The sequence below is a fragment of the Podarcis gaigeae genome (genome assembly GCF_964106915.1).
Source record: "Podarcis gaigeae genome assembly, chromosome: 12".
NCBI lineage: Eukaryota > Metazoa > Chordata > Lepidosauria > Squamata > Lacertidae > Podarcis > Podarcis gaigeae.
Window position 1 is genome coordinate 34,442,149 of NC_139688.1, and position 25,056 is coordinate 34,467,204.

Below are 25,056 nucleotides of genomic sequence, written 5' to 3' on the forward strand. Positions count from 1 at the left end.
ACACCCACCCACCCATTTGAATAGCAGTGTCCATCAACTTTGGAGGCGGCCCCCTCAAATATTTTATTGTGGGGGACAAAGGGACCTCAGCCCCTAGGAGTTGGCTCCTATGGTGAAGATGCCTCAAGTGGGGCACCCTTGCTCTCACAGCTTCCCAGCACAGAGAGTTGCTGGCATTTACCAAGAAGGAGAGGGAAAGGGGCAAGATGCAGGGCATGTGCACACTGGCTCCATCATCATGTGCTGTGCCACACTTCTATTGCTTCGCCTCGTACCCCTCTGTCTCAGTAAGTGCCAGTGACCCGCTATGTTGGGAAGCCAGTAGTGTCTCATCGGCTGCTACTGCAAGTTGTCTGCATGTGCTAGAATTAATAGGAATGACATCGTCGGGGTCAGGAGCAGATGTCAGGGGCAGGTCAGCAATCACTCACCCAGCATCAGTGAAATTAACTCTGTATTCAAAGGAACAAGACAGCTCAGGAGGTCAGGCCTACTGATCACAACAGCTCTTCCCAGCAGATCTTGCCCCAATGAGGCAGTTATGAGGACTGCCTTCCTACAGTTCCCTATGTCTCCTCCTCTCCCAGGTCCTTCTCAAGCAATCTGAGACTTTGCCGCCTTGCCTGTCTTTGCTCTGCCCTCTTCATACCTCTTCTGGCTCTGGGAGACCGAGGGGCGAGGGGAGCTGGTTGCAGCAGGAAGGGGAGACCCCTTGGATTCTTCATCTCTGCCTCCACCCTCCGCTTCTGCCTGATTCTGGATTGCTCTCTGCTTCAGCATGTTACCACTCACTAAACTCTCTTACCTCTTCAGCTTCTGATGCCTCCTCCTCCCAGTCTGCTCCCTCTGACCACTCATTGTTGGAACACCACCACTCCCTGGGCTCTGAGCCACCTTCCCTTGGGGGTTCCCCAGCTGCTGCCTCCCACCACTCCTTTGCATTCAGCCAGTCCATGACACTAATACTGGATCAGTTAGTAGTTGTGTTAGCCAATGGGGCCAGCAGCAGGGTTTTCTGGGCCTTGCAAAGTGTGCACTTCTCCCTGACCCCAATTCCTTAGCTCAAAAGGGCCTGCTGTGATTTACTGAAGAGCAGAATCCTGAACTCCTAGTAGCAGCCCACTTTGATTTTCCACAAAGTACCCAGAACCTCATGTTTTATGCTTTCAAATCACATTTTTAACTTTAGACATTGTGCTCTGCTCCCACACATGTTTGCAAATCGCTGAATGGCCTTGTGTATATATATATATATATCTTTTACAGCATACAACAGATGTGCCATCTCAAATGCAGTGACGTGTACCAACTGTCTTGCTGTGGGCCCAGAGTGTGCATGGTGTACTCAAGAGGTAAGCTCTCTTCTCCGTATTAGTCATCCTGGTACTTCTTTGTCTGCTTTAGCTGCTTCAATGCAAATGAAATAAGTCTTCAGCTTCTGTGCACATGAAAGGAGTCCCTAGTCAAAAGGGAAAATTCAACAATTGTTGGGGAAGTACAGTAGCTGTTAAAAACATGAACCTTCGTATTTTCATGAATAACAGGCCCATCGCATGAAAGCAGGAGAGGACCAAAATAAGAAGAGGGGGGAGCAGTTTATTCCTGTGTACATATTACTGTTTTTTACCTACGTCCATTAAGGCTATATTAATGATGATAATTACAATAATGATTATTATTATTATTAACCTGCACAAAGCAGTAGTAGGCCAGGTCAGAAGGGAGCTATTTCTGGGGTTGCCAGAGCACACCTTCAACCCTCTACCTTTTCCTCTTTTCTTTACCTCTTTGTTTTCATCCGTCCTTCCATTCATTCTTTGCTTGCTGCTAAGGGGAAACAAACACATTAAGAATGTGGGGTTCTTATTGGTTTAGCCCCCCCCCTCTAGCTGCTTGCTTGACCTCTGAGGGGGGGGAGCATGAAAAGAGGGTCTTTAAGAAGCAAAAACGAAGACTTTCCAGTTGATTTAATTATTCGTTTGTAAGAAAAATAATAGGGAGGCATAGAAAATTTAGGGGGCCATATATGATTTGCCATACACATGTTGGAGTCTCTATTGTGGAGAATGGTTTTGAAATACATTCAGCTTTAAAAGAAAAGGGTTGGTTGCAGAGTGACACTCTTGCATTGTTTTCTACGGCCTTCAACATGCACTTTCTAAGAGCTCCAGCATTCCTCCTCATAGAGACCATATGGATCAGCACAGCCAGTGTGGTGCCTTCCAAATCTTGTGAACTACTGCTACCATCAGCCATCGGCTGGGTTGTCTAAGACTGATGAGAGCTGTAGTCTGCAACATCTGGATAGCACAACATTTGGACAGCGTCCCATTGACAACCTCTGATGTGGATGCATATTCAACAGGTCACCTGAGTTGATAATTGCTTCTTAAAACTTGTTTAATATTAGTTGGACATTACCAAATGCTTTAAAGAATGATGATTTGTGCCTGAGCAGACCGTATTTTAGTCAGAGTGTGTGGGTCTTGGGCATACACTTCTTAGGCCCTTAGAAACCTGTAGCTGTTTCATATATTGGCAGAGGGGGGGTGGCAACAACATCCCTACTGACATTGGAATAATATTTTTGTGGCCATGGCTATCAAACATCTTCCACTGCTCCTTCATTATCGTTATTATTTTATTCAATCTATATCCCATCTTTCCAAAGGAGCCCAGGACAGCAAACACATCAATAATAACATATTTTTAAACAAACAAACAAACAAAGAACTGTGAATGTGCTTGCTGTTCAGCCTGTGTACAGGTTCAGTGAATGCCTTTCTGTGGTTCTCAGTTAGGTGGAGATACCTTGTGTATATTTATAGACTCTGGGGAGAAATTCAACTGAAATCATGGCAGTTGGGAATGGGGACAGTTCATTCATTCCCACTGTCACCATGTCCATTACAACATCTGCACAAGTTTGCGGGTTTTGTGTTCCTGCATTCTATAAAAACATACTTTTCCATAAACCTTAACAATTTAAATTTCTAAGAAACATGTTTTCTCTGTGTGTAAGAAAGACAAACTTTAGTAAGAGGGCAAACAAAGAAGGTGTTAGCATAGCACATTCTGTCATATATTAACAAAAGGCATATTCCTCTTTTATATTTACCTAGGGGAAACTTCATTATGGGGGATTGCTAGGCATTCCAGATATTGACATGTTTTTCCATGACTCTCTGAATATTATTATCATTATTTACAAACAGCATAAATCTCTGCTACATACACATAAATGTGTCACTTTAAAATTTGTTCTCAGCTAGTCTTAATTGGATTAATTTTTCCAGTATGGCAATAAGGCAGATTTGATTACACCAAGCCAATCTTTAGTCACTCCCACAAAATGTTTCCAGTTTTGAGTAGTAACCATTCAGGGTACTACTAAGAGAAATGGAACCAATTATTTATCTGTTCCATTTGCATGTGGTCCATCCCAGTCTTCTTTTGGTCTTCTTTTGGTCTGTGTAGGGTTAACATTGATGTGTTAGAATTGTGCCTTCTGTGGAACATACTCTTTAAGACTTTCTCTTGCCTTGTCCTGCCTCTCCATCCATTCCCTCCCTTTTGAATTTCCCCCTTTATGTCTTGCTCCCTTAATGTATTCCAGCAAATAAATCCGAAATGGTTTTTGGCAATAAAAGCAATTCAATTATGGAGCTTTATAGCAAAATGCATTTTCAGATGTCAGAAGTGTTTTCTGTTCAATAAAAAACACTTGTATTGAGCATGCAGTTCTTACTAGATTGTCTTAGGCCACAGGCTAAATGAAAGGCCAATTGTAATTGATGTCAGAGGGGCTGGTACATGCAAACATTTCTGAGATGGAAAAACCGCCATGAAGAAGAGAGAGAGAGAGAGAGAGAGAGAGAGAGAGAGAGAGAGAGAGAAGTCATAATGAGCTCACTTTTGCTTTTTTGTTATGTGAAAACTGCCAAAGCACCCTTCAGAAACCTTTATAGCAATTAGTCCTAACTTCTGTTTTAAATATTTTGTTATAAAAACAAGCGTCCCTTTTTTTGGTACAGCTAGGCATAATGCAAAATGTACCCGTGTTTCGTTTTGTCATTTGTTGGCACTCTTCCCTCCCTGCCGCGGTCCCAGTGGAAATGCCCCTCCTCTTCAACAGCTATTAACCCTGGAAGGACAGTCCACATGAGTGCTTATAGGTGCTTTGCTTTCGGTGCTAATCACCTGGTCCACAACAGGGTTTGGGGGAGCAGTGATGTCCACCAGGCATGTATCTGGCCAGTAAGATGGAGACTCCCACAGCTGGGAGTAGCCAGTGGGGTAGGGCAGTGGTGCTGCTCTGACCTCCTGAAACGGGCATCACTACACCTTAAAAGGAGGAGGAGGAAGAAGTTCAGAGTGATGCAAATATACTGGCAGGAGCACCAGATTGGTTCTTCTGGTGCACAGTTGCTGTGCCAACCGCCTCACCCCTCCTCCTTTCTGCTGAGCTGCTGCAACGCCCGTGCCAGGAAGTATTGCCTACCACTCCTACACACAGCATCCCACATGAGTCACTTGGCATCATGTCTAGTTTGGACCTGCTATAGCTCCTTTGGGCATACTGGCATGCCTCATTGTTCTTCATTAACTTTTTGGTTACCTGGCTATGCTTGATGATATCTCAGAATATAAACATTTCTCTGTCTCTCCACTCTATTTTTTTCCTCTCTCTCTCTCTATTTGCCTCTTCTCAAACAGGATTTCATGGCTGGAACAAAACAGAAGGAACGATGTGACATAGTTCTACACTTAATGAAAAGAGGCTGCAGAGCAGATTTCATAGAAAGTCCCAGCGCTGGTGTAACAATGCCCGCCAGTAATGCTAATGTACAGGTGGCACCAGGAGAAGTTTCAATCCAACTACGTCCAGGTTTGTTTCTTAAAAAGAAAGTGTTGTTTTTTTTAAAAAAAATGAATTGGACACAGTTAAGCAGGCAAGAGAGATAGGGCATTCACACAGAGCCTGGCGTTTGCTTTTTAAATGAGAAAAGATACCTAATTCTGGAGAACTGTTACAGATCCAGTTTTTAAAAGGACTGAAAGCAATCAGTTCATACTGATTTAAAAAATAACTCTTGGATATGCTAATCTTGTGAGCTTTCTATATTTTGTCTAAATTGGCTATGCAGCAGTTTTGGCTCCCGCGATTTTTATGGCCTTGGCATCTGTTTAAATAGCTAATGAGACGGCTTGTCACCATTATCCATTGTCTAATTTCCATTGTCTAACTCCCATTAAAATGTTCATCAAAATTGGATAATTATGAGTGAATAGGTCTGTATTCTGTTACCTCTCATCCCAGCCAAATCCTGTAAATGATACTTTGTATGCTTAGATTGCCTGGTCTTGTTATCTCAAATTGAACACAAGCATACCTATTACAGTTGTGGCTTTTTTGTTGTTTTAGATGAGCTCTTATTCTCCTCACCCTCACTTTTCTACTTACACACGCACACCCCTTGGCTGTGATGCCATTGTGGTTTCCACCACCCTTGTTTGTTCATGTCTTCTTGAAACCCAACTTGTTTAGTAGGGTTTTACCTTGAAACCTTGCTCTACAAGATGGTGCGGAGTAGGTTTGCATCTGTGCTTTGTTAAAAATTACAAGCTGTTTTCGAGTCACTCTGTTCACCTTTGATCTGTGATTAGGTTCCGATCTTCTCTCTGCAAAATGAAGCTCTGTCTTCCCCATTCGCTCCTATGAGGAATCTTAAAACAGCACCCTACCAGATCTGTGCAGGCTGCAGTCCATTTGGAGCCTATTCACATGAGAATATTTAGAACAGGGTGAAGACACAGAGACACTACCAGTATAATGTTAAGTCACTACATGAAGAATTTTTAAAGTGTGTTTTGCTACTCCTCCTTTAAAGAGGAAAGGTAGCTAAGGAACCCAATTCAACCACCACGAAGTTGCTTCCAGTAACACGATCTACGGCTGGTTGCTCCAGTCACATGAACCACATCCTCTATCCATTCAGATGGGGGTACATCTTCACCATTAGTAGCTCTTTGAATCCCTAACTATAAGATCTTTCATTACACTCTTCTGCCACTTGTACAGCAAGCCCCCTCTGGGCTTAGAGATCTTATATGGGCATGTGCCTGCATCACAGCAACTTAACTGGAAGTTAACACATCTGCCAATCACCTGCAACGATGTGACTGAGCCAGCTGCTAATCCTCAGAATTAGAGCAGGATGTATTTACTGAGCATATCCTGGTCTTATTCATGTTAGAGTTGTACAGGTATAAGCCTGGTCCACCACAAACAGTTGTTGTGGTATGTTAATACTGAATAGAGTAGAAGTCATTGTTTATTCATAATGCTGGTGTTCCAGACTCTTGGGGATTTAAAGGGATGGTTTAAATGAAAGGAAACAAAAACTTTATTCACGACAAAAGTATTTTGTGCTGTGGGAGTTGCCTGAAAGTTTGGAACCTCTGTGTGGACTTTGTTTATAATAACATAACTTTGAGCGTGGTGTTAGCGCTTTGAACTCCTATTCATTTGAGAACCAGTTAAGGGGAGGCTATGGCAATATTCGCTGCATATGTGCAAGCGTTTCTTAGTTGGCTATTTGCAGATAGTGCAGACATAGCATAATTGTATTGATTCAGACTTAGCTATTGCCTGACCTGAGAAGCTGCCCAAACCATTGTGAGAGCTGAGGAAGAACTTCAGGTTATTATTTATTCTGCCTCCAGTCTTTTATGCATATTTTGCTCTTCCCGGCCTCACCTCAGTTCATCACCCTGCACTGTATTTGTATGTTATCACCATGACATCGGATCTCCCTGGTGAAATGAGTGGCAGGCAAGATTTAGTTAAGAGTAGATCTGCTGGTGCAGGGGTTGAAAGTTTCCAGAGTGAGCTGTCATGATATGACTTCATAGATCAACTGATCTCTGATATCTTTCCTCTTACGTGCTCTTGAAAGCTAGCAAAATGTATAATACAGTGCTATCCACTTCCTTGATTGAAAACAGGAATCTTAATGAGGTCAGCTTCATGAGCACAACTGGGAGAGCTTTTTAGTGTTTCTTTGATGCAGATGTCCAGAGTTGTGGAAGATAAGTCAAGTTTATTCTGAACTGGTTTATGCTGAACTGTGTACTAGCACTTGCTCAACTTGATCAACTGTCCCCATAGATGTGCCATGGAGCAACAGTCCCTTCTCTGCCCTGCCCCACCCCACTTGTTAGTAGCAAGCAGGTGGTCCAAACTATAGCAAAGCTATGAGGCTTTGCTGTCCCCCTTTAAAGTTCACAGTGTTGAGAAAGCCACAGCTTCTATTTTTAATAGATATTTCATGCGGCACAGTTGTCACAAGCATGGAGAAAAAGTAGAGTAGTTGTGTCTTTGAGAGCAAAGTGTCACATTATGTTAGCAGAATGCCTAATGGCGTTGATACTGGTATTTATAGCAGGAGCTTTTTGTTCCAGAGGAAGGCTGTGCTTCCCTCTTGCATTCTCAGTGAAGGCCTCACTAGCAAAAACATAAGGAAACTGTGCCGCTGCTACTAGTTGTACCAGATTTTTGCAGTCCAAATCTCCCATCAAATGTTAATCATTTGAAGGGAGGACCATGGTACGTACTAGCAATGCAACATCATGGTACTTGCCCCATTCCAATGGCATGTAGCTAGCCTACCCGTGAGAGCTGTGTGTGGACATCTGCAAGAGGGAGCCTATGTACGTTGGCTTCTATGTGATCATGCATGGCTCCTGATTTTTGGAAGTCTATTCATATAGTCTTCTCATTTTTGTAGATGTCCATATTCAACACCTGGGCATTGGAGGTGGGGCAGGGGCAGCAGTGCAGCCCTACCACTCATATTTGTAAAGCCCCCTTCACATGAGTGATGTGTGAATGGGTCTTCACTTGATTCTGTATCCCTCCAGGTGGGCAAGCAAAACCACTCAAGCCAAGCTAGAGACATGTTGTTGGATTTCATCCACTGCCCTTCTGAAAGACAGCAGAGGCCAGATGATGAAAGGTTTTCAAACACCATTTCACATTTGCACCCCTCCAAGGAATTCCCCTAAGGAACTTGGTGTATGAAGTTAACCCCCCTCCCCACACACAATAACTATGTGCTGGAGGTTATGCCAAGAGATAGCCACTTAACCAAAGCCGCTTAATCCTTCAAGGATCTGCATATTCTATGTATCATTGCCATTTTCTTGTTAGCATTGGCAAATGTGGAGGGAAAACATGACCTTCCCTTCCATGGAATAGTGTTATGATCAAAGACAATAACAATTCTGCTCATGGAAATGATTTACGCTAAATCAGGCCGAAAGAGAATAGCTGGGACGAAAAGAGCAAGTTACTGGGAAATTTCGTTTGCTTTTCATTCTCTCCATTCAAGGGGGAGTATCCAGCAGCGACAACAAGCAAGGCTTCTGTCTTATTTTTTATTTATTTTTAATTACTAGAGAAGCTTAGTAATGCTGCTTATCTGCCAAGTTAAACAAGGTTTCAGCCTGAGACATTAGTTTGTTGTGTAATGATTTCTACAGGAAAGACACATAGATACTTCTGGACTGGGTATGGCACCCCCTTCCAGCTATACCTCCTACAACAAGGACAGCCCCCATTCTGGCATCCAGGGAGTCAGTCATCTTAGTGGCTGCCCTTGTTTGGGAAGTGGGTCTGAAGTCTTTGACTTTTCCAGAGTGCCATGCATGCTAACAAAGTTCATAAAAATGCGCCCCCTGGGATGCAGGATAAGTGTTCCGTTGCGGAAGAGAATGTGGGGGACTTTCTGGGATTGGCAGTTTGCTTGTCTCATTATGTGGCTACCCAAGTAAAGAGCTGCCACCAGAACCGTGGCTCCTGTCCAGCAGCTGGAGTCCTGAAAGCTGTGAACTGGAGAGTTGGGAAATGCTGATGAGCCTAAACTGGAACGGAACCTAAGTTGTAGCTCCGCTTCCTGAGCAAGGATATCCCATTTACAGAGAAAACAAATGGGTCCATTCAGAAATTGCCAGCCCTGCACTAATGGCTACAATTTGTATGCAAATCAATCCATGTTTTTGAGTCATAGTTTTCTATTACTTTGCATAATGCAAGACTGATTTCGCACCCTGAGAGAAGGGAGGTGGGTACCAAGGTGAATAAAGACCCGAACTTTGTTAATGTTTGCCCTTTGAAGGTTTATTAAATCATTTACTTGAAAACTTTTAATTGCAAACAGAAGCCTGTCCTGGAATACCTGGCAACTTGTCTTGTGTCTTGACAGATAACATTAGAAAAATATTGTGATTTCTTTGTTTAGTGAATCCAGTATAAACTAATGGTACCCCTATTTTATTAAGTACTGAAAACCTATTCATCTCCTAATTTGTTTCCGTCTCTGGCATTTCCATTGTTATACACACACCCCACACAATTTCTTTTATTTAATGAACCTCTGGCAAGTCATGCTCTTTATGCTTTACCCTCTTCCCATTCCTGCCTAATTTCTTTCTAGAGGAACATATCCTAGCATTGTGACTTTGTACTGTGGATCTAACCACATTTATCTTTTTTCTTTATTAAGATGTATTAAACACACATTTATTTATCCGATTTATATCAGGCCCTTCCTTTCAGAGGATCCTAGTATGGCAAACACATCAATGAAAAAACATTTTTTATTTAAAAAAACCAGTTTAAAACATTCTCTGAACCACTGATCTCAGAGGTGCCAGCAACTGCATTGTTCCGCCATCAGGTGTGCTCTGGTGACTCACCTAGACTGGTAAAGAAAGCATTATTTACAATGGTACCTCGGTTTTCGAACGTCCCCATTGACGAGCATTTCAGAACTCGAACGCCGTAAACCCAGAAGTAAATGCTTCCATTTTCACACATGCCTCAGAAGTCAAATGGCTTCCGCTAAGTTTTTCTCAATTTTCTCTATTAAATTTGCTGTCCTCCCTTTGCACCTCGATTTTCGAAAGTTTCAGAACTCAAACGGTCTTCCGGAACGGATTACATTCAAAAATTGAGATAGCACTGTATATGCGTTGGATGTGTGATATGACATTGTGCCCCACCAGATGGTGATGTGAAATCCTGTTTTTCTCTTACCTGTTTTCCCTGTTTAGATTTACGTTTTAAACTGAAACACATCTTTGATGTGTCTAGATCCAGTCTCAGTGTATACACAAAGAGAGTGAACTTGGACTACATACAGGGCATGCTTTGAAATAAACTGGTTAGGGAGAGAACACCTTCTCTGGAGATTTTAGAAGGACCCCTGTACCTCCTGAGGTGATGTGTAGCATCCTGCCAAGTAACAAGTGGAGCATAGCTTGAGGCTCTTAACTCATCATGTGCTCTGGTGCAATCCTCATCTTCAGAGCAGGAGCCTCAGAGTGGTGAATTCTGCTTCACAAGGCTTCTCATGTGTGCTATTTATTTATCACCAGAAGGAGGAGCACTTGACTCTTGCTGATGGGAAAAATCCAATTGCTAACATGCAAGGGACCAAAAGGAAACTAACTAACCTACTATCATTGATAGTACTTCAGAGAAATGAGGAGACAGACAGCGAAAGAGAGTTTCCATTGAAACAGAACAGGGCAAAGAAATCTTTGCAGCAAATCGAGCTAGTTTTCTATGAGGAAGCACCTTGGATCTCTTAATTCCTCACTTGTAGTGCGGAGCCAAAAACACCCGGCCTACTTATGTAGCCTCATCCACAGGCTGCAAACATAGAGAATTATTTGGGCGATTGGGTGGGAGTTGGAAAATCAGAATTCTGTGGACTGGGGCATCCTCAAATAAGGTGGCAGCTTTTCCCGCCTTGGTCTCTGCATTTTCTTCCTCCAATCCCTGGTTGCATTCATCGTGACACACACAAACACAGCAAAACAATCAAGGTTATCAATAACACATGGTGGCATACCGAGAGGCAAAAGCAGGCCCCTGTTCACCCAGAAGTTGAAAACTAAAACAGACCATGGGCAAGTGCAAGATAGGGAAGGAAGAGGCTGGGGAGGAACAAACATAGACCAGTGCATTTATAAACACTTATAATCTGGTTAATCAAAATATGGAAGATTGTAAATATGATTAAATTTCTAAATTTGATGAGAGCTACAGAAGGAAGACAACAACCACATTTTGTGTGTTTTTTAAGATTTTCTTGTTTTACAGAAGTAAGTGTAATGTCTCTTGTATATTGTAGAAAAAATGAGTTGTTTGTAATGTATTGGGACAACAAAGTAAACCCACATACATTATTATACATCATGTAATTTGACTCTCAAATGCTTTTTTCTTTCTTCCTGAGTGCATGAGAAATTATTAATTACTATTGCCAATGGGAAATCCTATGTTTCTAATATTTAATATTATTGATATGGTGTTTTGAAATATTGTTTCTTGCTTAAATAAAACTTTTTAAAATGTGTATATTAAGGGAAAGTGTGTGTTAGTGAAAGTAATGTACAGAAATGTATTATATTTGAGGAAATTGCTTGCAAAAACCTATAGCAGAAATTGCATACAAAAACTTGTCTATCAGCAGAGATTGACACTAAAACATGCTCATACACACGCATGCATGCACCTGGGAGAGTTAAGTAAATAAGCCAAAAGAAATGAGATTTAGAAATAAGATACGCTTGCAGATTTTTTTAATGCAACATTAATACTCAGAAATACTTATTACAGTTTTGTTTTTTTAACTATCAGGATCTGAAGCAAGTTTTATGTTGAAAGTCCAGCCACTGGAAAAGTACCCGGTCGACCTTTATTATTTGGTTGATGTGTCTGCATCTATGCACAAAAATATAGAAAAATTAAACTCTGTTGGATCTGATTTATCTCAAAAGATGGAAAATATTTCCCTTGATTTGCGACTTGGATATGGATCTTACGTAGATAAGACGGTGTCACCTTATATTAGCATTCACCCAGGAAGAATTCATAATCAATGCAGGTAAGTAATTTGTAAATCTAACTGGAAGCTCGCATGTGTCCTAAACTAAACCACCCTACAGTGTAACCCTAATCATGTTTACTTAGAAGTATGTCCTCCTGAATTCAATGGGACTTTCTCCCAGGTAAGTAGAATTAGGATTGCATCCTGAATTTAAATCTTTGGGAAGGGCAAGGTGTGAAACAAATGATCTAATATTTCTATTTCATTTTGGTTTATGTGCTGTAAATTGCTGCAGTGCCTGCATAATATTTTGTTACATAACTGTATTGATGTAACTGGTGTGCTGCTTCCTAATGCTTATTAGGGAAGGCTTATAGGGCAAGGGCACAAGGACCTTTAGGACAAGGTGGGGATATGCTATCTGTTTTTACTAAAGTTGCTCTGTGAACACTGACCCATGAGTCACATTAAGTTTTCTAGAATAAGTAGTATGCACTAAACAATCAAGATTCTACAAGCACATCTTGTGTACGTGACGTGAGTTTGCTTTCCTGTGTTGTTATAACTGGGAGCAGAGGGCACAGGAGCTTAATTTGTGTCATTTTCTATAAACTTATCCTAAAATGTATTACAACTTTTTGTTGCTGATGACTTGACTGGGGTTTGCTTGTGGGGCAGGGAGAAAGGAGATGAAGTAAGTTGCACCTGCTGGGGGAGGTTGCAGATGTTTTCCGTCTTCCCTGCTTCTCATGGCGTTCTTCACATTTGGCACACTTCCCTATGGGCTCGATCCAATGTTAGCCATCCTTGGAGAAAACTCATTGAAATTAATGGACTAATAATGACTATCTTCAGCTCCTTTAATTTAAGTGGATCTGTTCTGGGTTTAACTGAGTTGGAAATAACCAGACAGAGAGTCTTCTTGGTGGTAGTGCCCTCCCTGTAGAACGCCCTCCCATCAGATGTCAAGGAAATAAAGAACTACACAACTTTTAGATGACATCTGAAGGCAGCCCTGTATCTGGAAGTTTTTAATGTTTGACAAAGACTCTCTCTCTCTCTCTGTCTATATATACATACACACACACACATACACACACACACACACACACACACACACACACGACAAGCCACCCAGAGTGGCTGAGGAAACCCAGCAGGATGGGTGGGGAATAATAATAATAATAATAATGGCAAAAGGTTTTGGCAGATTAAGAAGGAAAAGCTTCATGTTGGCTATTTCTCTGTCTTGTTTATTTTTCTTCATGGTGGTGAAAGAGGAAAGGCTTTTTATTCTGGTCTTTCAACCTCCTCCCTTACTTTCCATACATTATATGGAATCATATAATGTCATACCACCTAGTTTAAGGATGGTGAAACCTGTGACCCTCCAGATATTGGGCTCAAGTCCCATCAGCTCCAGCCATCATGGCCAGTGGTCAGGAATGGTGAGGGCTGGAGACCCATAGCATCTGGAGGGCCACACATTTCCCACACCTGACATATTTCATCAGCACTTACTGCCTTTTTGTAATAACATGGATTTGTGTTTAGTGTGTCTATATTTATAGACAGCCAGAAATGATGTGCGAGCATTGTGTCGCTATAGCCAACTATTAACCTAGAACTAATTTCCAAGCAGAATTTTAATAGAATTTCACTTTTCATCTTTTTGCCAAACAGCGATTATGATCTCGATTGTATGCCTCCTCATGGCTATATCCATGTCTTATCATTGACTGACAAAATAGCAGAATTCAGAAGTGCAATTAGCAAGCAGAAAATCTCTGGGAATATTGACACACCTGAAGGAGGCTTTGATGCTATGCTTCAAGCAGCTGTGTGCCAGGTAAGAGGCAGTCAATAAGCCAGCAAAGGATCTGCTTTTTATCCTAGTGTTTGATAGTTGATCTAATCCCATGGTTCTCCAGTGCTGTCTGAATATTGTAGCTTTTCACAGAACCAAAGGCAGTTGTGGAGACCTACCATTGCTTGTGGTGCTCATGTTGACCTTTTCTCTACATGTGCATCATCGTCCCTGCTCAAAAGTGCTTTGGCAGATATTTTTAGGGCTTCAAGTTGTGGTTTGAAAAAGCCAGGCCAGTTCCCAGCAGGTACCGTATATGTGTGTTGATATGAGTGTCTTGGGTAGTTATTGCTGTTCTTGAAGAGTCACAGCCAAATCTAGAACAGTTGGGCAGCTATGCTTCCATTTGCTTAAAAACTACAAATGCTTTATTTCATTTTCAGTATTAAAGCGATTCTTAAAATAGTGAACCGGGGGTAGCCAAAGTGGTGCCCTCCAGATGTAGTCCGGAACTGCAGTTCCCATCAGCTGCAGCCAGCACGGCCATGGCAAGGCATGCTGGGAGTTGTAGTGCTATAACATCTCAAGGGCACAACATTGGCCACCCCTGCAGTAGATTAAAAAGTGGACCTTTGGATACCTGTTGTGTCTCAGGCACTTCAAATCAAATAGAGCCTACAAACCAGTACAGTACCTTTTAACTAATGCTTCTCTCTTCTTCATTTGCTTTCACCCCGTTAGCTTGGTTATTTTTTCCCCTTCCTTCCCTTAGAGCCATATTGGTTGGCGCAAAGAAGCCAAGCGCCTTCTTCTCATGATGACGGATCAGACCTCTCACCTGGCGCTTGACAGTAAATTAGCGGGGATAGTAATCCCTAACGATGGAAACTGCCATTTGAAAGATAATGTGTACGTCAAAGCGACCAGTATGGTAAGGTATATGTCGTATACAGCACTGGCTTTGAACAGGGGTTTCCCCAAGCGTTAGAAGGGTCTCTGTAATGAGATGCTCCTGCTGGAGAGGCATGAACTTCAGCTAGAACCAACTCACTCAAATGGTTTCAGCCTCCCAGTCAGTACAGTGTGAGTAGCGTTTTTTTCTTCATCATCCCACCTCTGATTGAGGTCTTTTCTTCCCTGATTACGTTATATGCTGTTCCAGATAGCCAGGAGTGGTAGAGGATGTCTCCTGCTCAAGGTATGCTGACACGTTTTGTCGCAAGAATTAAACACTATGTTCATTGTGAAGGCCTGGGATCACTTGGGGAAGATTGGAGTAAGCTAGGTAAACCGAGTCTAGAGAAAGTGGCAAGTTTATGCTAGGGATGAGCGACCTGAGCAACACAAACTAAAGGGTGCAGCTTCTTTTCTTGTGCATGCTGAAAGCTCCCATCTATTATAGCATCTGATCAGCCTGTGAGTAGAGTTGAATTTTGGTTAATCTTCATGGATGTCCAATAAGTGGTGTGAGATATGAACCCGTACTGAGACCAGGCTCACATGCAGGATGAAGGAAAGAGAAGAGTTGTGAACAGCAAAGTGAAGGGAAGTGTATGTGTGTGTTTTTCCACTTGGCACACCTGCAAATGCACAGTGCTGTGCCTCAACACAGAGAAGTGTAGCTCCTTTTGTTTGTTTGCCGCTCTGTACTTTTGAACCCAGTGCATTGGTGAAAAGGCGCTCACACGGCTACTGTCATGAGCTTCCCTTTTCTCTAAGGAAACACACTGCAAAGAGCAGAACCCTGTTAACTGCCCTGAATTAGTTTTAATGAAAAGGTATGCCTGTTCTAGCAGTTCAAAAGGACATCAAAGTGCAAGTAGATAAATAGGTACCACTCTGGCGGGAAGGTAAATGGCATTTCCGTGCGCTGCTCTGGTTCGCCAGAAGCAGCTTAGTCATGCTGGCCACATGACCCGGAAACTGTCTGCGGACAAATGGCGGCTCCCTCGGCCAGTAAAGCGAGATGAGCGCCGCAACCCTAGAGCCGGCCACAACTGGACCTAATGGTCAGGGGTCCCTTATGCCTGTTCTATTAATAACGGAATGTTGTCAAGTGCATGTATCACAGATATATACACTGCAGGGAGCTGATACTTGCCACTGATGAATTGCATGTGACTCGACCATAAGTCCATTCATCCAGACTGTGCTTGATTCATTTACTTGGTCATCTTTCAGCTTCTTTCTCTTTCTTCTTTCCCCTTTTATTTGGAAGTGGGGTGGTTTGCTCTGCAGATATGCTAAGACGGGAAATCGCATGTGGTGTTTCAGTCACTCGTGTTCATATGATGAGTCAGGACCCACAGCAGTCACCACCTGACTTTAAGTGTGTTGCAGCAGCCCTGCTAGCACTATTTTTTGTTTAGGGTATTTTTTTGGAAGAGTAGGAAACAGGGCAAGAATTAAAATGGATGCATAGTTTAAAAACACATTCAGGCTAAAGGTAGGTTCTGATAATCAAACTGCTGAAGGCTACTGACCTAGCTTGCATACATGCTGACAGTTTCATTTAGTTAAGAATATCAAGTAATAGCTGCTGTTGCCATTTGATGAATGTAATATATATACTTGTCCTAAGGCTTGTCTCACTACAAGCATTCAGGGATTTGTGGTAAAAGAGCAATCATGTATGTAAGGTTTCTTACTAATTTCACCCTCATAGCATTCCTTTAGATCATATTAAACTACAAATGCCACACTATGTATCTCCTTTTTTTGTTTTCAGGAGCATCCATCACTTGGCCAGCTTTCTGAAAAACTCATAGACAACAACATTAATGTAATTTTTGCAGTCCAAGGGAGCCAATTTCACTGGTATAAGGTATTTTTAAACACCAGAATTTCACAAGTTTTAAGATAATAATCACAGATGCCTTTTAACTGTAACACTGTTTTTCTGTAGGACCTTTTGCCTCTTCTGCCAGGAACTACTGCAAGACAGATAGAATCTCAAGCAGTGAATCTCAGTGACCTGGTGGTAGAAGCCTACAAGGTATATGCTTTGTGATGAATGCTTTTTTCATTGATGTTGGTTTGGGGGAAGCAGCTGTTAAAATAAATATTCTGTGAGCTCCAGGTACAGGTGTAATATAGCAAGATAGTCAAGGAGTGCCTGCATACCTATAAATATATATAACACTGTTCTCATATAATATTACATAGAACAGTAAAATATTATGGAGAAAACTATGAGATCTGTTAAAACCAATACCACAGTGTAAAATAATTATGGCCTAAGGTTAAACTTTTCTAGGATAAACACTCTCCTAATCTTTATTATAATTATAATCTTTGAGGAATAAGAAGGAATACATTGCTAGGAAATATTGATGATTATGATAATAATACAGAGACGCAAAGAACAAGCAGTCCATAAGAACACTGGAGGTCAATAGCAAAGCAGCCAATCACCAGAATTCAAAGCTAAAGGCCCGTAGGGAAGGGCCGTAGCTTGGTGGTGGAACATCTGCTTTGCATGCAGAAGGTTCTGGGTTCAGTACCTGGCATCCTCAGGTAGGGTCTTCTGCCTGTAGCCCAGGAGAGCTGCTGCTTAGGCAGTACTGAGCTAGATAGCCCAGTGGTTTGAGGCAGCTTCCTGTGTTCTAAACTCCCCTCTCCTCCTTCCTTTAGGTTAATAATAACTATCTAATCTACAAAATGTCGCAAAGTCCCATTCTACCAAATTTGCTGTGGTGAGGTCTGTGGTTGGTTCCAGGAGGATTCCTAAACAAAAACAACTGTCCACAGAGAGTAGAATGAAGCAAAAAGAAAAGAAACCAGAAAAAAGCGAGCCTCTGTCAAGCTTGGGTCAGAAGGAAATAAAAATCTTCCTTTACTAGCAGCACATAGCTTTACCCAAGAAAATCACTTAAGAGTGGAAACTAAAGGCAAACTGCCAAAAAAAGCCCATATACCTTCTCTTTACTTCTGAGGAAAATCAAGCTAGTGTACAGTTATCAAGAAAATATGCCACTAGTACAGGGTGAGAAAGATCGGGGGCGGGGAATAGCCAGTGTGGTGCCTTCAATATGTTGTTGGACTACAGCTTCCTTCAATCCCAGCCAGTATAGCTAATGGTCAGGGTAGATGGGAGATGTAGTCTAACGACATCTAGGGGTACCATGTTGATGACTTTCTGTACTAGAAATGTTCCCATGCACCAATTGGATATACAATATATCTTCACTGTTTCTCACTGAAATTAGTTGTAGCAATCAAATTGATTTATATCTGCTTTGTAACTAACCTTGCTTTCATGTTCCATTTTTAATTGGGGCAAATGGCAAGGAGATGCATTCTCGGAAGGAGATGTCATCTCTCCAAAGCCATAATTTAGATAATGAGAAGACCCAGCAAAAATGACACCAATTAGAGCTGCGTCTAAACATCCCAAATTAAAAATCTGCTTAAGGTCTCAGCATTTAAAATTCTACATCCCTACTTAAAAATAGGCAAATGGTATATAAAAGAGAGAGTGATGAACTAAAAAGAGAAACTTTATGTTGTGTTTGTGAAATTTCTTCCATTGCAGTTCACCTGAACTGAACTATTGTAATTAAAAAATATCAGCTGCCTATATTTGATTGATGATGTGTCCAAGATACCTCTGAATTTCTCTGTAGTTTCAATTTTTAATTGGGAGTTTACCAAACAGGTGTCATAAAAAAGTTATGAGCTCATGGCATTTCTACAGATTTTTTTTTTTTTTGGGGGGGGGGGGGGTAACACTTATCAGTTTAATTGGTCTTGCTCTGCTAAGGACACAATCAACAGAAATCCAGGCAACCTTGCATCTATGCCAAAACATGAGAACAGCTTCTTTTGCTCTCAGTTTCAAAACAGAAAACAGTTAATGGCTTCATCACAATTCAAAGTTCCAACATTTTAGCTTAAAAAAAACCCATATCTCACCTTTCCCCCAGTACATCTTTGGTTCCAACATCAGGATGGCACTTACATGATGCACATTTGCTTGTGATAAGATGGCACTGTGAGCTTGCCCAGAAAGGAATCTCATTTTCATTAAATCTGATGGGTTTTTATCTGTATTCTAATTTTTCATAGAATTGTAGAGTTGAAAGGGACTGTGAGGGTCATCTAGTCCAACCCTCTGCAATGCAGGAATCTTTTGCCCAACGTGGGGCTCGAACCCACAGCCCTGAGATTAAGAGTCTCATGCTCTACCAACTGAGCTATTAACATACTTAGTGTTCTGAGAGGCAGTGAGCACATTCAGAATATTCATTTGGTGCAGCCCTATACCAATTAAGATTGCGTGGAGGGATTGCTTATTTGATTTTGTGTGTGTGTACATGAATAGATACTCCGTAAGCTTCGAGGATAATCCCTGGATTTAGAAAAGTATCACATCATGCAGGGAGAGAGGCTTCAAACATTGTGTTTAAACCAAACCACTCCATGCCCCCAGCAAGTGTAGAGATGCTAGCAGCTACACACTGCCATGGCAGCCTTCTTGCCACAGCAAACAAGGGATTTGCTTGTCTCTTTCTCGTTTTGCTCTGTGATTAGCATTGCCAACAAAGAAGACAGCTTGCACAGAGTCTCGTGCTCATTCTAGCAAGGATAAGAAAGGTCGGTGCCACAAAAGCAAGGGGCATCATTCTCCATGATGGATGGATAGGGAGAGGGACATCTGGAAGTAGGTATTCCAGGTGCTAACAGCAGCAGTATTTTGAAAACCAGTGTCCACTCAGTAGACATAGAACGGAATAAAGATGTTATTGTGTGAACTTGCCCTATAGCGGTAGAACGGAATGCTGGATTTGTCACTGACATTGTAAGATTAGCTGGAAACCCCAACATTGCTGTCCTCCTCCTCCTCTTCAGGATTACAAGTTCCCCTGGCATGACTGTGTGATATATATAAATGGAGTCTTTATGCAGAAAACAATTTATTCCTTTATCCAGAGACAGACAGGCTCTTTTGTTCTAGTTAAATCCACTGAGTCAGGCATGCTGCCACTGTAGCACATACTGCCATGCAATGTGATGGAGCTCTCTTGTTTTTTTGGTTTCCCCACCCCCATCCCTGCAGAAGCTGCTCTCTGAAGTGAAAATTCAGGTGGAAAACCCCATCCAAGATATAAATGTCAAGGTCACTGCAATCTGCCCTGATGGAAGTAGAAAAACCGGCGCGGAGGGATGCAAAAACGTGAAATCCACAGCTGAAGTACGAGCATTCCTTTATTCACAAAGGAGGCAAAATATTTCATCAATGTTTTTATAATAGCTTTTTCAGTGGAAGAAAGATTTGGTATGGGTTTTAAAGTAAATATCTGTGGGTCGTAGTCTTAGGCCCTCCAGATTGTTTATGGAGTTTATTTCTTCGGAGCTTTGTTTTCCAGTTAAATCCATGGATAAACATTTCTGCTCCATGGTTAGCAGTAAGCAGCTGCTTTTTCAAATTTCCCCAGGCTTCCAGGAATGAGACATTGTGCCTGCTTGAAGGTTTTGATCCTAGAGCTAATCAATTAAAGTACCTTTTAAATAACTGGTGTGAAGGCATGCAGTTATTTTAAAGCTGTGCCCTGAGGTTTTTGCTTCATTTCCTAAACCATTCAGAGTTCCTGATAGATGGTCATCAGAGTCATCTTTATTATTCCAGCACACATTTTTGTCCATGGCTAATGCTCTAGGGGTGCTGTGAGTTGTACCCCTAGCTTCTTCATTTATATACTCCTCTGTGTATGTAAGGCTCTTCGGGTAAAACAGATAAGCATTTTCAGATTGTGAAGCTGACGTGTAAGCCACATTTCATATTTGCAGTGGATGAGTAGACTGGGGCATTAAAAGCATCACCAAAAGCAGTAGCTTGCCCACAGTTAAGAAGAGAAGAAGAGTTTGGATTTGATATCCCGCCTTTCACTCCCCTTCAGGAGTCTCAAAGCGGCTAACAACCTCCTTTCCCTTCCTCCCCCACAACAAACACTCTGTGAGGTGAGTGGGGCTGAGAGACTTCACAGAAGTGTGACTGGCCAGGTCACCCAGCAGCTGCATGTGGAGGAGCGGAGACACGAACCCGGTTCCCCAGATTATGTGACTGCCGCTCTTAACCACTACACCACACTGGCTCCCGCCATTTAAGGAGACCAACTGTGCAGTGTGTTTTTTTCCTTTAGCCCTTGCAGCTTCCATTCTCACAGAGGCAAGCCGCTTTTTCAACTGAGTACAGTGGTGCCTTGGGTTAAGAACTTAATTCGTTCCGGAGGTCCATTCTTAATCTGAAACAGTTCTTAACCTGAGGTACCACTTTAGCTAATGGGGCCTCTCGCTGCCACTGCACCGCTGGCGCATGATTTCTGTTCTCATCCTGAGGTAAAGTTCTTAACCCGAGGTACTATTTCTGGGTTAGCAGAGTCTGTAACCTGAAGCGTTTGTAACCCAAGGTACCACTGTAGTAGTTTGTGGCAGCTGCTACACAGAGAAACATTTAAAAAAAACACTGTACTAGTGGCCCGTAAAGTTCTGCTTGCATGCAAATTACTTTTTGTTGATGGCCTCAGAATGCAGCATGCCAATTCAGGGAGCACCGATGCAGGAAGATCACATATAACTGCTTGAGTGATTAAGTTTTTTCATTGCTGTGCTTGTTGCTATTAATGACGATCATTTATATGGGACCATCTATGACAGCATACACATTGCGTCCAAAGCTTTTGGGCAAATATCACATTGAAGGTAGTCCTAAGAGAGGAAAGAGATCCAGCTAGTGCTTGTTGGTTTTAAATTATGGTTAATTCTAATAGGCCACCCTGTCTCATTCAGGATGATATCCGAAAACAATTCAGAGAGAGGGAGGGAGAGAATGGTGACAGGTGTTCTTTCCCCCACCCCACTAAGAAGTCAATGTTTTAAAAAGAATATATGCTTATAAATAACTTGCATTTTTCAACAGCTTCTATAAAGCCCCAGTACGATTATAGGGCTGCTTTTCGACGATACAGTAAAAGAGTGCTTCTCATTTTTTATATTGCAGGTGCTCTTCAATATTTCCATTGCCATGAAAGGATGTGGTACAACCGAAGGAAGAAAATACATGACTCTCAAACCGCTTGGTTTCAATGAATCAACCAGAGTTAATATACACAAAATATGTGCTTGCCAGTGTGAGGGCAGCATAAAGCACAAAAGGATATGTGTTGATGAAACATCTCAGGATGCAGAGACTCCGAGCTCCAGCGACAAATTCTCTTCTGAGCAGTGCAAGATGCCCAAGGGTCACCTAGTCTGCAGTGGTCAAGGAGACTGTGTAGATGGGAAATGCATTTGCCACAAAACCAAACTTGGCACAATATATGGTAAATACTGTGAAAAAGATGACTTTTCCTGCCCTCATCACCTGGGAAACTTATGTGCTGGTAAGCTCCAGAATTTCACTATATTTTACCACTTCAGCTTTTAGTCTTTTTCAGCTAAACCCATTTTCCAGAGAGCCAGCTCCTTCAAACCTAGCAGGGCCTCTAACATGCACAGGATTTTGCTGTTAAGTAGATTTGTAGCTTGCTTTAACCCTAAGCCCAAACTAAGTCACACTATTGCTAGGTAACACCATGTACCTACAACAGAATCAATATCTATAGTTCCTCACAAAGTTACATCTGCAGAAACAAACAAATGTATGGCCTCAAGAAGCTTACAATATAAAATACACAAGGGGTGATGTGAGGGGAGGGGGGACCAGCAAGGAAAGGGAAAGAAGAGGTGGCAGAAGCGCAGCTGTGGGCAAGTTCAGATATACGTACTTAAAACTTTGTTGCTGGTGGGATTGAAGCGGATAAGTCAAAAACCACACCCGAAGAAGGAGAGATTTAAAGGAAAGGGTATTTGTTCATCCAGTCTGGAGAGAGCTCCACACATCAGGGACAGCGACAGTGAATGGATGGACTCATTTTAAGAATCCAGGAAAACTTTGGATTGGTTAAACGTATGATGAGTCTGGAATGAGCTGGCTAACTTGCTTCTCTGAGATGGTGCCAAATAGTCTTATGCTGCACAGTGCCCTTGACACAAGAGCTTTCTCTTTCTGCTGGGGAATCCCCCCCAAAAGAGCATGCACACCAGATTTATTTATTTACATACATTTGATGCAAATTACTGACACTAAGGCAACTCAGCTTCTTTTTGCTTCCATTTTCAGGAGAGCTTGCTAGTCGCCAAAATATTTAGCAGTGTGCAGAAAAGAAAAGAAAACAAGGTTGCTCACCGGTAGCTATTGTTCTTCGGCAATTTATTCACACGCAGTCCCATCCTTTGGGAATCCACTCCCAGGTTAAAATCTGGCAATGGGAATCTTAAGGAGGGAAATAATGTCGCCTCGGGTGTGCCCAAAACAACCAAAGGTTAGGATAGTTCCCTCCAACTTGAAGATATGCCTTTTGATGACTTTCCTGCCATGCGAACTCCCATTTGCATGTGGATTCCTTTCCAAGGGCAATAGTTTCAAGTAAGCAACCTCATTATTTTCCCCAATGGCTTTTGAGCCTCATTATTTTCCCCAATGGCTTGTGAAGTAGGTTAGTAAGTGAAGCTGGGAGTTGATAACTTGCCCTGGGCCACCTAGGGAACTTCATGGCTAAGTTTTTCTTCAGTTCTAGTCTACTGTCAGGTGTTCTTTGCATCAGCTATGCCCATCACATGAAGAGCGGCCATGCTTGCTGGCCCAACCATTGTGTCCTTGCTACACCACACACACACCCTCCATGCATTGTGCAGAAGTGTGGTGATCCTTCTCTACATGGTTGGTTCCCCTTGTGGTGTAGAACCCCACACAAATGTTAACCGCAATGCCTAAGAAATAGTTGGTTTTGTACTGCATACTTCAGGGGTGGAGAACCAGATGTTGCTGGATCTGAGAGCATCTAATGATAACTGCTGGCATATGTAGTTTAACAACTATCACTTCTTCGCAGTTTTGGTGCATTTATGGCACCAAAACTCTACTGAAAAGCAACCAATTTTTTTTAAAGAGCTCTCAGTTTTAACCCGCATACCTTTCTTAAGCAATTTTTAAAAAAATGGAACACATTAATTGTACACCTCATCTTCCCACCCTGATATTCTCAGGCAGATCAATTATCTGTTTTCCATCTCTTAAGCCTCTTGAGTAACGCTTAACCACAGTTTCACTAAGAAGCAAAATATGTTACCATCTTCTTTAAACCAATAATCACTTAAAGGTATAATAATTTTTCAGAAGCTGTGATCAGTAAGGCTCAGTGCAGGAAACCTTGAAGCCCCTCTCTAGTGAGTCATGTACCCAGGGCCTCACCCATTCCTTCTCTGCCCTTGTAGGCAACGGTGAATGCGAAGCAGGCAAATGCAAATGCTCTAGTGGCTGGGAGGGCGATCGTTGCCAGTGCTCATCATCCTTACGAAAGCACTGCATGAATTCAAATGGCCAGGTCTGCAGTGGAAGAGGAACTTGTGTGTGTGGAAGATGCAAATGCACCGATCCCAGCAGTTTGGGCCATTTGTGTGAATTCTGCCCTACTTGTAGAATAACTTGCAGTGACAAACGGTATGTTTCCTCAGATCAAATTATTATTTGTCCTTTTTTTTTTAATTACAGTCTGCTAAAGCAGGTACGGACAATATATACTGTACATTCCTACTGGCACTTCTTTTACTGCTGCGTTGTGGCGTCTTACCAATGGACTGGTGATTCCAAGGAATAAAAGCCACAGCATTGATCCATCTTCTACAAAGTGATGGTCTTACCATTTCCAGGATACTCGATAGGTTGATCACTTTGGGCTGACCCTCATGAGTTACTGACACACATTATGTCCCATACAAAAGGCCTTAATCGAGGCTTTTTAAGGGCTAAGGACTTCCCCTGTTGTTTGGCTTGCAATGGAAATTAAGGTTGCCCAAACTTTTTACTAATCAGTGCCATCTTGTGGAAGCTGAGTACATTAATTGCTCTTCATCCTGCCCACCCCTCACATCCCAACCTTCCAGTGAGGGTTAAGTTAATGTCATGGCCCCTCACGGAGTGTGTTTTGTGCTTCTTTGTTATTGCCTGAGAATCCTGAACCCTCTTGCTTTGGGCCAAAAGGCTTTGTACAATGTGCTAGGCCACACTCGCCGTGAAGTTGACAAGCTGACATCCCATTCTGTGACTCCCTGTTGACTCAGGCTATTCATGACTAGAAAGCAACACTCGAATGCTAGTGCTGACACAGGGAAGTGTGGCCTTTCTGTCTCTTCCTGCACCTCTCTTGAGCAACTGCAATTGTTCTTAAGCTGCAGATCCCAGAATTCCCCAGAGGCAAAGAATACGGTTGGAAAGGCAATTGTTGGGATACAAGTTGTTGTTGTTTCTCA

General features: G+C 42.2%; 1 protein-coding gene and 1 long non-coding RNA gene across 2 annotated transcripts in view; one reads left to right on the forward strand and one right to left on the reverse strand.

Moving 5' to 3' along the window:
* ITGB8 (integrin subunit beta 8) overlaps window positions 1-25,056 on the forward strand; it is a 43,820-nt gene that overhangs the window by 13,105 nt on the left and 5,659 nt on the right. Inside the window, exons 2-11 of the mRNA XM_083705277.1 lie at window positions 1,267-1,352; window positions 4,717-4,888; window positions 11,711-11,957; window positions 13,584-13,749; window positions 14,480-14,638; window positions 16,436-16,531; window positions 16,613-16,702; window positions 19,766-19,900; window positions 21,707-22,088; window positions 24,022-24,247. Of these exons, the coding sequence (XP_083561403.1) occupies window positions 1,267-1,352; window positions 4,717-4,888; window positions 11,711-11,957; window positions 13,584-13,749; window positions 14,480-14,638; window positions 16,436-16,531; window positions 16,613-16,702; window positions 19,766-19,900; window positions 21,707-22,088; window positions 24,022-24,247 (1,759 nt within the window). The remainder of the gene's footprint in view (window positions 1-1,266; window positions 1,353-4,716; window positions 4,889-11,710; window positions 11,958-13,583; window positions 13,750-14,479; window positions 14,639-16,435; window positions 16,532-16,612; window positions 16,703-19,765; window positions 19,901-21,706; window positions 22,089-24,021; window positions 24,248-25,056) is intronic.
* Window positions 1,324-11,130, reverse strand: LOC310828246. Its single transcript, XR_014556777.1, has 3 exons — window positions 6,170-11,130; window positions 4,619-4,726; window positions 1,324-1,459 (listed from the first exon to the last, which is right to left on the reverse strand). It is a non-coding gene; the product is annotated as an uncharacterized lncRNA (long non-coding RNA).